The sequence below is a fragment of the Spermophilus citellus genome (genome assembly GCF_964194105.1).
Source record: "Spermophilus citellus genome assembly, chromosome: 5".
Lineage (NCBI taxonomy): Eukaryota > Metazoa > Chordata > Mammalia > Rodentia > Sciuridae > Spermophilus > Spermophilus citellus.
The window spans coordinates 23,295,075-23,308,890 of NC_138186.1; the positions used below are offsets into that span (position 1 = coordinate 23,295,075).

Sequence of the window (13,816 nt, forward strand, 5' to 3'; positions counted from 1 at the left end):
TATTTAATCACTTGAAAAAATAGACTTTAGGATTTTGAATTAAGGATGATGATGATGATGATGATGATGATGATGATGATTTTGCAGCTGGAGTTCCATTTTATAAAATGTGGATTTTCATAGGCGTAAAATCCTTATTTGGTTAATTTTCTTTAAAATTCAAAAGAAAAACTGCAATTTGATGTTTATTGTCACAACTGTTTATAGAGAAAAATTTTGAGGTGATACAAGCTAAAAGTAGAATTTATAAAATGTGCTTAACACTTTTATAGCATCTACCTGGAAACTGAACTTAATTATTTTCGAATAACACTACTTTCTATTAGATAGGAGAAGTCCATGCCAATGTGACTAATTTTGTGGAGATGAAATAAAAAAATGAACAACTGCAAGTAATTGCATATGAAGAACTTTCTGTGTTCAGATTTGACTGATGTTGCTATAGTAAGTTATACACATATTTGTGTAAATGTGTTCCACCAATAATGAGATCAGGTTGAAAAATATATTGCTATATTACTGAATTAAATCAAAATTAAATATTTTATAATGACTGTTAAATGCCAAATTGAACTGATCTCATTATATGTGAAACTCAAGTATATTTAGACTACTACCTAAATTTTAATACGTGAAAATAATGAGATATGACTAGAATAGCTGGAAAAAGTTACTTGTACTTTTTAGCAGTTTCTTATTTCATAATATAGATTTATTTTCTGCTATTTGATGAAATATCTGAGGACGCATGAAGTTTGTAGTACCTCCCAGTTAACAGAGGAAGAGCAAACATGTGATCCCACGTTGTTTTAAACAGGTATTTTGCTCTTGATATTGCCTTCAGATTGTTACCTCTGTGCATAAGGCTGTGTTCAGAAAGAAGAAAAAGTTCATTAAGAGCTTTGAGAAAGGTGCAGCTGCATGTAGTAAACACAGATGGAGCACAGTTTTATATAAGGCTTCTAACTGGAAACAGATTTCTGCTCTTGAAATACCCGTAATTGAACTTTCCATCTGAGATTGTGCATTTCTTCTGCAAAGGCCAGCTGACAACTCGTTACAGGCATTTATTTAGTTATTGCTGCTCTGGATGTAGTTCAGCAGACAGTCTCCAAAAAAAGAAGAGCAAGTCTGCACTACTCTTGGCTTCCTATGAACCCATGCCTTGTATTAGATGGATCTTCTTTACTTCCATGCAGAATTCCAAGTGGAGTTTTCCTAAAGTCAAGGAAATAAGGCAGCCCTCCTGGTTCCCATGCACTGTTAAGGCTGAGGCTAAAGACTAGATACTTAGCACGGGTGCTATTACAGTTTGGATCCTAAATGTCCCCCAAAGGCCCATGAGTTCAATGCTTGGTCTTTAGTCCATGGCACTATTGGGAGATCATGGAACCTTTAAGAAGTGGGGCCTAGTGGGTGGTCCTTAGGTCACTGGGAACATTCCCCTGCAGGGGATTGTGGTATCTAGGACCCTTCCTATTTCTCTCACATCCTGGCCATGAAGTGGATGATTTTGCCATTTACTCCCTCTATGTGGTGCTACCACAGGCCCAAGGCAACGGGACCAACTGATAATGGACACAGAACTCCAACACTGTGAGCCAAAATAAACCTTATGCCAGATGTGATGGCACATGCCTATTAATCCCAGCAACTTGGTGGGCTGAGACAGGAGAATCATGGGCTCAAAGCCAGTCTCAGCAACTTAGTAAGGCCCTAAGCAACTTAGCAAGACCCTGTCTCAAACTAAAAAAATGAAAAGGACTGGCAATGTCGTTTGGTGATTAAGCACCCCTGGGTAAATCCTGGATACCACACATTTTTCTTATAAAGTTGATTATAGTTGTCAGTTTCCCTCCTTTCCTAATGAATGAATGAATGAATGAATCAATCAATCAATCAATCAGTTGGTGTTTGTCTGTCATATGCCATACTCTGAGTCAGATGCTAGAGATATTGAGATGCCTAGCCAGGGTGAGACATGCAGGCAAGTAATTTCAACACAGCCTGATACATATATGAAAAATGCATGGTCAACAAAGATGGAGAAAAGGTTGATTTCTCTTTCAGTATAAGGATGGGAGGGGAGTGTTTCAGGAAAGAATCCACAAAGGGAAACTTTCCTGAGTGAGGTCTTGAATAATGAGTAGGCACTCCGTCTGTTCTCTCAAAGCATGTTACCTGTACTACTCACATTTACAGGACTTGTGAAAAACATTCGCAGACTCCAACCTGGACCAACTGGGGAAGATAAGGGAAGAAGCTTTATAATTGCAGGGCCATTTGTCCCAAGGTCTAGGGTTGGCAAAGATGTTGCTGTCAGTAACTCTCCTACTTCTTCACACATCATCTGTGACTCTCTTCTTGACTTTCAAAGCACACTTCCTGCTTCCCTAACTTGCAGGGATGGTATAAACACAATAAAAAGCTTTTATTTAAATATTGAAAAGTACATGACCCTTAGCCATGTGCTGCCACATTCTATTTCTGTTCCTTGGTCAGCACTTTGTTTAATTGCTGGGAGTTGACAGTTTCTCACCTGTCAGAGCACTAAGAGAACCACAGAGGTCCTGGACTCCATTCCCTGCAGATACCGGGGATCATTGTATTCTAGAGCTCACTCTTGGCATAGTTGCTTTTCTCTGAGCCTAGAGTTTGGTCAATCTGTAGACCCAGAGATTAGAGGAATGTTCTACACACCAGATATCCAGACATGAACTGTCTTCTCTGAGCCCCTGCTGGGAGTCCTGGGCAGATGTCAAGGTCTGGACATTCTGAGAAGCTCACTGATGTTCTACACAGTGCTGGGTTTCTGTGGATGATTCCCTTTAAGGCCAGTGGACATCAAGACCATCCAAGAATTGTCTGTGATCCTTTTTTGTTTCTCACTTTTTTTTTCCGAGTTTATCTCAAGTATAATTTTTGCTATTTTTAAAAATTGTTTTTTTAGTTTCTGATGGACCTTTAATTCATTTATTTATTTATTTATGTGCAGTGCTGAGAATCGAACCCAGTGCCTCACACATTCTAGGCAAATGCTTTACCACTGAGCCACAAATCCAGCCCTAATTTTCACTTTTTAGAACCTTTGTGGTTGGAGGTAAGATTTAAGTAAACATATAAGGCCAAGACAAATGTTTTGTGAGATATTTTTTCACTCCAATTTATTACTAGATCCATGCTTCTCAAATTTTAATGTGCATGGAAACCACCTGGGGATTGCTTAAGGTACAGGCAGGTGGTGGGGAGGGGCTGAGATTCTGCTTTTTCTGTTTCTTGTGGTGCTTGGAATTGAACCCAGGGACTCACCCATTCTAAGCACGTGCTCTACCACTGAGATACACCCTCAGCACAAGATTCTGAATTTCTCATAAGCTCCCAGGTGAAACTGTTGCAGCTGATCCATGGACGTGCATTAAGCAGAATGGACAGGACCTCACTGTTTGAGGGTAGTCAGAAATGATTACCTTTTACCTAGAGTCTGTATTGCATATTCCAACTGCAGAGACATTTGTAGAAGTTTTGTAGGTTCTTATTGCTTTTCAGAGGTAGCTTTTTGATTTCTACTCTGCTCTGCCGTATATTTATAGCATTTTCTGTGCACAGGAAACCATTAGGAGTTTAAATATTTTGCTCAGTGAGTCTCAGTTCAGATCTCTGAACATCCCCACAACCCACAGGACCACTCTCCTCCTCACAAGAGGACTCTCTGAACTCCCCCCTGTCTTCTGCCAGCACGCACCACTGCAAGGAGCCAGGCTGTTGGGAGAGGTCAAACTGAACTCTTGCTCAGAGCAGGAGACAGGACACAGAGTGAGAGAGTGATAAAAATAAGCCTAAAATAAAAATTAAAAAGCATACCAAGAGCTCCATGCAAAATGAATACTCTTAAAACTGTGGTCGGAAGAAATCAAAGGATTTATTGGGTGATGAAAAAACACTGTAAACTTCATATGAAAACATTCCAAGGTTTGGTCTTGTGTTAGGACAAAAGAGGAATTTTACTAAGTAAGACTCAATTTAATCAAATGAACATAAAGGAACTGTAATTCTGTTTGAATTTGGTTGTTCACACACACACGCACACACACACACACACACACACACACACACACACAATTTCTTAGTAGCCTCACTGCAACTTCTGACATGCTCAGGTGCTTCTAGGGTAACAGAATCCCAAAAAAGCAAAAGTATGACATGATGTATGGTTTTTAGATAGACTTTTGTGTAAAGTGATATAAGTAATTCCATGCTGTTTAATTAAGGTGACATTTGTCCACACTTCCCCTAACAACTGGCCTCTATTTATTACATTGTGACCAAGAAGCAAGGCAGGGGGATTTCAGGCAAAGGACCAGAGACATAATTGGGAGCGCTGGCTTTCTTCTTTGCAGGTTTTCTTGGATGCCCCAGAGATCCCTTTTGGAGGGGAGGTTTGGGGCTCCCAATCAGTCAGCCCCTTACACTGATTTCCATGTACATATCTCTGAGTCCAGGGTGAGGAAAGGCCAGTGGTTTGCTGGATAACTCATCCTGGATGGGATCAGAGACCTGGGCTGGTGTGCAGGGAGAACAGGAATTCCAGGGTTGGCACTGTCATTCTGAACTGGGCCTGGCTTGAAAAAGGGACTTGGAACAAAGATCACCATGACCAGAGCGGGCAGAGATGGGGGTTCCCAATGTTTGTAGAACATTACATACTTTAAACACTTGGTTGTGAGTGGAGTTTAAAACAAAAACAAAAACAAAAAACAAACTGTCCAGGACCCACTGAAGACCAATTTTATCAGAATCTTCAGGAGTGGGACACTCAGGCATCGATAAGCAAAGGAATTTTGGTCAACACAAGGCAGACCAGTATCTTACTGGGCATGGCAGGCAGAAGGAAAAGTCGTATTGGTATTTTGAGAAAAAAGGGCAGGTAAGTTGAGAGGATTCAGCTCTTCCTGTTTGGGGAGGAGGACAGATAAGGTGGCAGTGAGAAGGAAGTAAAACATATGACTGTTATAAGATGCCATAGGCCAGTTTAGTCATTCAGGATAAGATGCAGGAAAAATAAAATCTGTATTATCAAAGTACCGAATTATATCGAGGTAACCAGCACCCCGAGAGAGTAGGTTCCTGCTCAGGAGGTGTGAGCCACCTGGGAAAAAAAAAGTCTAAAATAATCAATAAGAAATAAAGACAGAGTCAGAAATTAAATATAATAAGGGGAGTGCCTGACGGATCTCCCAGTCCTGATAGGAGCTAGAACTGAGCAACTGAAAAAGGGCCCAATTTGATTCTTCAGTTAATGGGGAGTCCATCAAAGGCAGAGATAAGGTAAAGGCAGGGATAAGGTTTCAGCGGGAGGAGTCTTGGTTTGGTGCTTGCTTCTCCAGGTAGCAGGAGTCTTGCTGTAAACAGGCTGATTGGCATTTTGGCAAGCCACACCCATCTCCGAGAGTCTGTGTGGCTCTAGTGAGTCACCCCATCTATGGAACTATGCTAGAACTTGAGCAGGAGCTAGAACAGGATGCCACATGGATCAAGTATTCTCAAGTCAGTGGATTCTGACTGGGAGTTCTGGAAACCAGGCTTCTCTGCCTTATGGCCTCAACATTGCTCAGTTTACACACGGGCCAGTTCACATATGGGTCATGGTTGGCTTCTGGCACCCAATGTAACTAAATATTAGGTGAAGATGTTTCATGTGTTCATTTTAACTGGTTTGTTTTAAAATTGACAGAGACAGGCTGGATAGAAGCATGGAAGAGAGCAAATATTTATAATCATTTGTAGCTGTGATTCCTAGCCTCGACCTTGATGGCAGCAGGGCAGATGGGAGGGGGGTCCGGCCAGTTTGCTCTCCATCTCTGCCTTCTGTGACCAACCTCAATCACTGATCTTTTCAAACCCCTTAGAACATGTCCTTTGTGTGGTCTTTGCACTGGCCTGGCATGCATCAAGGCCTGGGTTCAGTCCCCAGAAGAAGAAAAAAGGCCTGTTGTTAATAAGGAATAAACTAAGAAGTGAAATTGACCAATGTTGTGTGTTCTGCTGGGTTTTTTCTTGCTGGTGGAGGCTATGAAATGCTGCAGTGCACTTTTAAAAAAATATGTGCTGCTCAATCCTTATTATAATGAAGTAAGTTATCCATATGTCTTCACTTGACAGCTGTTCCTATTAGACTTCCTGAATTGGCACCTCTAACTTCAAGCCCTTGAAGAGTCCTATTGACTTGGTTCTTGAATGAAGCACTGTTCACAGAATTGCAGATGCTTCCAAGGCATTCGTTTTCCTGGCAGGGTTATTTTCTCAGGTGACCGATTCCACCTGATGTCATGGACAGCCCGGAGAGGAGCCACTCACTGAGTTCTGAGGTCAAGGGAAATACTTTCCTTCCTGGATTTGGTCAGTCAGAAGCTGTCCTAGCTCCTGCCATGCCAGTCCCCACAGACCTCAAAACAGGTTGTGCTTTGTGAGAATTCCTTTTATCCATTTATGACTTTGGGGCATTTTCTCACTGACTGCACAGAGAATTTGAGAGTGTGATCAGGACGAACTGAAATAGATTTTTTTTTTTTTTTTTTTTTTTAACAAATGATCTCTAAAGCTACCTTTCACATTCAGGAAAGGAAATGTAGTTAACCTTTCTTCTGAAAACTATTTTATTTGTTTCTTTTAGAATTTATTTTAATTTCCTGTCCTCCATTAGAAGACTAATCAAAATTTAACAAAGTCATCATAAATCCTTAGGATTTTGTTTTGGCGTATCTAGGTATGAGGTTAAAATAACTACACAGTGTCATCCTGGCACATTTGTATGCAGTTGATGTGTGAAGTCACTACTCAGGGTGCACAATCTGGTTATGACCCATATGTGATGTTATAAAACACAGTTTTCATAGAAACTATAATCTTCAAATGCAAGACTGTGGATCTCACTTAATGTTGCTTAAGTGGAGCAAAGAATATGGGGATTATCAGTAGGAATGGATTTGAGATGGTCCCCAGGGCAGCCTGATGACAAAGTGTTCTCATAATGAGAGCACCATGCCTATAAGCATTTCTTCCCTTCATTTCACAATCCTTCACCAAGCGTTTTTGGAACCCTCACCCCCTTGTTTGACACTGGAAAAACAAAGGTGAGGAGAAGACTCCATATGCCAGTCATGGGACAGGGCCATCACCTGATGGTACAATCTCAGAAAACAATCACAGTGCTATTAAGGTCTAGTGAAGGAAGCTACTCTCTCAGCTTTGATGTTCTTTTAGATTAAATCCATCGTGGAATTGTGTTTTTTTTTAACTGATTTTTATTGAATGGCAATGAAATAAGAAGTAAAATTGCCCAGTTAAATTAATTTCCATTTTGGTTGTTCCATGACTTCGAGGAAAAGATGTTTTAATGTAGTACTGGGGCAGGTGTGTAGTACAGGGTGAGAGGGAACTCATGCCCAGGCAGCCAGGTGCACAGCCATGGACAGATGCTGCCCACCTGTTCAGGGCTGGACCCTAAGATGACAAGTGAAACTTCAAATGGAGTCAAGAATATAAAGTGCATGCATACTTACAATTGGTTAAATAGTCAAAATAGGCATTTGAGTAATGAATCCTGTATGTTATAGGAGAAAAAAATAATTTGCAAGAATTGAGCTGACTGTTGCAATGTTGTACTTGTTCTTGAATCTAATTAACATGGTTCTCCAAAACACATATTTCAGCAAGTTAGAAGGTGATAAATATAGTTATCTAGTGGCATTTTGATTTCATACTGCTTTCAGTAAAAAATTATTTAAAAATTTTTTTAGTTGTAAATGGACACGATACCTTTATTTTGTTTATTTATTTTTATGTGGTGCTGAGGATTGAACCCAGGGCCTCACAGGAGCAAGGCAAGCACTCTACTGCTAAGCCACAACCCCAGTCCCTCAGTAAAATATTTTTAAGCACATTCTAATATGCTTACATATTTATTCTCATATACATGTTGATAACAATACATATATATTTGGTTTTATAATCAACATTTAGTATACTATAGAAATGTATAAAATTATATGCATGTCCAATTTTATTTGTGTACATCTTCAAGCATATATTAAATATAAATTTTAAAAGAATGTGTTAGTACAGGCTGCTATAACAAATTACCATAATCTGTGTTACTTAAAATAATAAGCATTTATTTCACATAGTTCTGGAGGCTGAGAGTTCGAGATCAGGATACCAGCAGATCCAATGGTGGGTGATGGCCTATTTCTTGGGTTGAAGATGGCCATCTTCTCAGGTTCTCACAGTTGGAAAGTACAGAGTGAGCGAGTTCTCATGTTTCTTCCTATAAAGGCACTAATCCCATCGAAGAGGACTCCACCTTAATGATCCAATCACCTTCCAAAGACTCCACTCACATGGACATCAGCATTCTGTTGAGTTCTACAGCCAAATTCTTTTTGGCTACCGCAATGGGGATTAGGTTTTCAATATACAAATTTCAGAGGAACACAAACACACAGTCCATAAGATATGAAATAAATAGAAATGAGTTCTAACATTTCTTTCGTGTTCCCCAAAGGATGGCTATGGATAATCCCTGGGTACATGCATGTGCTTAGGGGACACATCTAGGGAACTGGACAAGTGGAGAGAGCCAAACTACATTTGGAGTATTGAGGCATCTGGGTGGGCCATGTCCCCTTTCTTCCCTGTGTCATCCTAAATCCACTAGGAAATTATTATAAAAGCAATTGGCTAATAGTGACAACGTCATCCATATGAGAATATACAAATGAATTAAGTGAACAAATAAAGAAATTGGAACAAAATGAGGTCCTTTGGTTTATTTCAGCCATCTTTGTAAATTCAGCAGAGGAACAGAATCCCTGGTATGTTTTCATCCCATTAATGGGATGATTGAAATGGTTTCAGGAACTTCATGCTAAACAGCACCAATCAATCCTCTTTAGTCAATAGAAAACAAGCTTCATTTTTGGTCAAACAAACAAGATATATCTATAGACCTGTGCTTTTTTATGGCAGCTTCTACACAGAACTAAAGAAATGCAAAAGAAAAAGTTGAAGTTCAATAAGGTTTTGGTCTGGGGACAAAAAAGGAGAAATACAACTTGTGTTCATTGAAAATTCTTCAGTTCAAAGTTCCTCTAGATGTCAGTATTACATAGGAAGATGAAAATATAATAGCCTGGGGCATTGAATGAGGACTTTCTTCCATTATTTAAAAGGTAAAACATATGTGATATATAATTTCCAAAGGAACAAACAGCCTTTTTTGGAAACTGACTTCTTATATTCCTCAGGACCCAGGGCTTCTCCTGTTGGTTAGATAGGACTCCACACCTAAAGAATATTGACAGAGTATATGGACACTTACCATCTGACATACAGATGGCCTTTGGGGCAAATGCTGACTGATCAGTGCTTCACAGAGTAGCACAGCCAAATTCTCAATTTTGCATGTTATGATGAACTAAAATTGACTGATACCTGTTTTTATTTTTAAGTCCACGTTTGCTTTTTACCATTGAGTTTATGCCACACATGATAAGCCCAGAAGCACAATGTCTATTGAGACACCAGGAATCTTCATTTAGAAAGTGAATCATTAAAACCAAGTGTAGTGGCTCATGCCTGTAATCCAGCTACTCAGGAGACTAAGGCAGAAAGATCGTGAGTTTGAGGCCAGCCTGGGCACCATAGTAAGACCTTGTCTCAACAAACAAACAAACAAACAACAACAACAAAAATAAAAAACAGAGAAGCCTTGGAAGACAAATTTATAAAATCTTATAAACACAATTTGATAATATTCCTTGTTTGACTAAGTTGAATATGCATTTTCAAAATTAAATCAAATAGTGTCTCTTTTTTTAAAAAAAAAATTCCCTCCCCTTACTATGTTAATTTGAATCTTTTGGCCAAAAATTATTTGCCTCTCTGATCTCATAATTTGTTTTCATTTTATGCTCTTCTTTCTTAATCTCATTTTCTGTGGTTCCAACTATGTAGTAGATCTCAATAAATATTAATAATGTAGCTTAGCTATGGTCTTTTTGTTTTTTCCTAGTGGAATAGTAGAGTGTATGCAGTTGCTAAGAGCACATAGTGAGCTAGACAACTGAGTTAAAATCCTGGCCTCATCTATAAAATAGAGCTGATAGTCTATACCAAAAGGTTGTTATAAGGAGCAACCAAGTTGATAATGTAATGGTTCAATAATAACTGGCCCATTGCCCATGCTCCTTAATTTTAGCCATTATCACAATCATCGTCATGGCCAGCAGCATCATCATCAACATCATCATTATCACCATCGTCATTGTCATTCGTCGTCATCATTACTGTCACCGACACTATCATCATCATCATCATCATTGTCATCATCAATATGTGCTGGTCCCTGGGCTAAGCACCAGGAGTCAAACATGAACCAGTCAAACCTTTAGAAACCCCAGAGTCTAGTGAGAAATTGACATGGGAAAAAAGGATCAATGAAATGTTGCAAGAGATAACAAGGGTGGGGCACATGTCAAGTTCTGAGCAAGCTTAGAGGAGGAGCAGCTGGCTTTGCCTGAGGAAGCTGAAGACCATGTTCCCCGCCATCTCCGCACTTAGACTTAAAAGAGAATTACTGCTCTAATTCAGCCTTGGCTTTCTATAGATTTACTAAACATGCCTCTGTGTTGTGAGGTCCCTGGTTTAAAAATGGAAATACTCTGAACCTGTGAAACTGCTCCTTAAATTATTTAAAAGTACACATTGCAATTTGTCTTGGTGACTATGCACTGACTTATATGGTATTTCAGGTTAGCAAACCACCCTGAGGCAAACTGTTAAATTGTTTCTGTTTCAAGAAATAGGAGGGAGATACACCCCCCCACACACACACACATATCCAGTTAGAGAGAGAGAGAGAGAGAGAGAGAGAGAGAGAGAGAGAGAGAGAGATTGATTCTTTGGACCTCCATACAATTTCTTAAATTTCTAATACATAAATTTAGAATTGTGATAATTTGGGTGGGTTGGACTAATGTTTACATTTTATATGGTATTTGAAAGGGATTTGAGAAGAATGTTTATCCACTTAGGAGGAGAGATATTTGCTCTAAGCAACCTAAAAACTCATAAAAAGCTTATTTTCCTTAATTTTCTGTTTGCAAAGCCATTCACATATGTACTCTCATTTTTATTTGATTTTTATGTGAATCATATCAAGACAAATTAAACAGAGGTCAAAGGTGGCACATACATTATCAACATTCTTTAATCTATTCATGAAGATGGACAACCTATGAATCATGATAGAATTCTACAGTATTTCTTTGAAAATAATAAGTTAATTTGTTTTCAGGTATAAAATTCCACCATAAGATTAGCCTATATAGGCTTCATTAATTCAGACTCTTCTATCCAGTGAATGTCTATTAATTTTTGTTTTTTTTTTCTTTTGGAAATATATAATATTATGATTCTTAACCTGGAGCATTTTTATACCTAGGGGACATTTAGCAATCTCTGGGTACATTTTGTTTTATTAATATTATTGTGATTGACAAAGTTTCAGATAGACAAGAAGAGTAGATTTTTGAGATCTGTTATATGCAGAGTGAATATAGTGAATAATAATGTGTTGTATATTTTAAAATAATTAAGAGAGTAAGTTTTAAATGCCTGGAGATGCAATTGGTCATGACAGTTGGGAAGCAGGATGCTACTGGCATCTTCTGGGTAGATTATCAGGGAAGTCACTGAACATCCGACAATTCTCATGCTGTTTCTTACCATAGAGACTTATGCAGCCCCAAGTGTCGGTAGTGCTGAGTTTGAGAAATCTGGATATAATAGGTAATCTCACTTACTTTCATATCCACAGGTTAAGGAGAAAGTGTGGTCAAACCCTGGCCTGAAGGAAAAGACACTTGTCAAAGGTGAAAGGACATCAGCCCTCACAGGTAACATCCTTAGAAGACTAGCAGTTGCAGACAGAGAATCTGCTTTGAAAATCCTGCTATTTTTCTTATACAGAGGAAGTTACATGTTTAGAGAGAAATTCTCTTTTGTGAATGCTTTTATCTGATTGATTTTTGGTCCCATCAGTTGCAAAAAAGAAAATCTCTTAAAATCCGATTGTCAATCAGTTGGTCCTCTTTCCTTTTTCCTGGCTACTCAAAACGTATGTCTGTTGTTTAAAAAGAAACCAGAGCATAGATGGCATTATATGAAGCTGAAATTTTACTGATCACATGCATTCTCCATTAAAATATTTTGTGTCCTATGGTGGCTTCTAGAGAGATCTACCCAGAAGAACCAACTGTCCTCTGAGAAAGAAAAGATTGATAAACTCAACAAGAAAAATTCCGAAAAGACCAATGCCTCTGTAGCTCAGAGAAGTTTTGCCATGTGTCATTCAGAAAGGCAAGATAAGGCATTGGATTCTGTCCTGAGAAATTCCATAGAACCGAGGGAGAGCATAGATGGAAAAGGTATTTCTTGCACAGAAAGCTTGAAGAGAAAAGAAAATAATAGTGTTGGAGATGAGAAGCAAGCCACTGTGGATAAGAATGATTGTCCAGCGCTCAAGGGGGAGTCAAATGGGCTCAATTCTAAGGAAGATACCAGAAGACTAGAAGATGAGGAGGAAGGACGGTCTCCAACAGCAGGAGCACCCGTGCTGGACAAACGTTCCAATAAAAAGCAGCATGTTGATAAAACTAACGGTGATCAGTCCCATGAAAGGTAGGGTGCAGCACTACACCCCACAACTGATGGTTCTTAGTGATCTATCTGCCATTACAGTTTAAAGCCATATTGAAAGAAAAATGAAGAGAGTTTTTGAATTAATGATTTAGAACCCAGTTTCCCAGATCATGTAGATTTTTTTTTCACATCCATATTTATTGCCCTTATTTTTCTTCTTGTCTCTGATATTTTCAGGCATTTTATTGTTTTGTTTGGATGCTGGGGATCGAACCCAGGACCTTGTTCATGCTAAATATGCATTCTACTACTAAGCTACATTCCCATCCATATAGTATTGCTTTCTAATTCTTCTATCATCATACAGATGAAGACAAAGTTTATAAATATTTCCAGTAATCAACATTCTGAAAAGATCAAATAAATTTTTTTTCTTGTTTAGCAACGGAGAAGATATTCTTCATAAGGGCAATAATTAAATAATGGTTAGATTTAATTGTAAGTTAGGAACCTAAATCTGAAAAAGTTTACCTAGTCCATTATACACAAAAAATTGGCTATTTGCATCCAAGTATTGTAAGAAGTAGATTATTGAATGATTCCCTTCCTTAACTGCAAAGTTTCATATATAAATTCTGGAAATTTTGAAACCAATTGAAATTAATTGCTCTAAGTTATGGTAACCCATGGTATCTATTTGGAACAAAGGGTATCCAAATACTTGTGTGGTCCTCTTTAGGGACTGAAGACATAATTCTTGTTTAACTTTAAAATAATATACTTGAAACCTAAACCTAATCTTGGATATATCTAATTTTCCATAAATTAAACATAAACAATGATGATTATTAAAGTCCATCACTGCAAAGATGTGCTTAGTAGTTATATGAACTTCCCCTAAACCAGAAATCCACCCATGTTCCCTTATGACTGATAATATTTAGAGATATTATTGCTTCTTATATTATGGAATTGGTCATTTTTTTTCCTCTATGAAGAAAGGAAGTGGGGAAAAAATAAAGAACAAATTAGGTTTTCATATAATGACCACTTTTGTAAAGTGAAGTGCCTGGGGGTCACCACGAGGTCTTGGGGATATTCTCTGCATCCTGGTAAT

The 13,816-nt window shown here is 38.4% G+C and overlaps 1 protein-coding gene across 9 annotated transcripts in view; it reads left to right on the top strand.

Annotated features, from left to right (window-relative positions):
- MYLK4 (myosin light chain kinase family member 4) overlaps nt 1-13,816 on the top strand; it is an 82,205-nt gene that overhangs the window by 41,834 nt on the left and 26,555 nt on the right. For 7 of the 9 annotated variants that reach the window (XM_081295079.1, XM_081295077.1, XM_081295078.1 and 4 more), the window contains 2 exons: nt 11,876-11,954; nt 12,291-12,738. In XM_081295079.1, the coding sequence (XP_081151205.1) occupies nt 11,876-11,954; nt 12,291-12,738 (527 nt within the window). The remainder of the gene's footprint in view (nt 1-11,875; nt 11,955-12,290; nt 12,739-13,816) is intronic. The other 2 variants (XM_081295082.1, XM_081295083.1) reach the window with 1 other exon arrangement.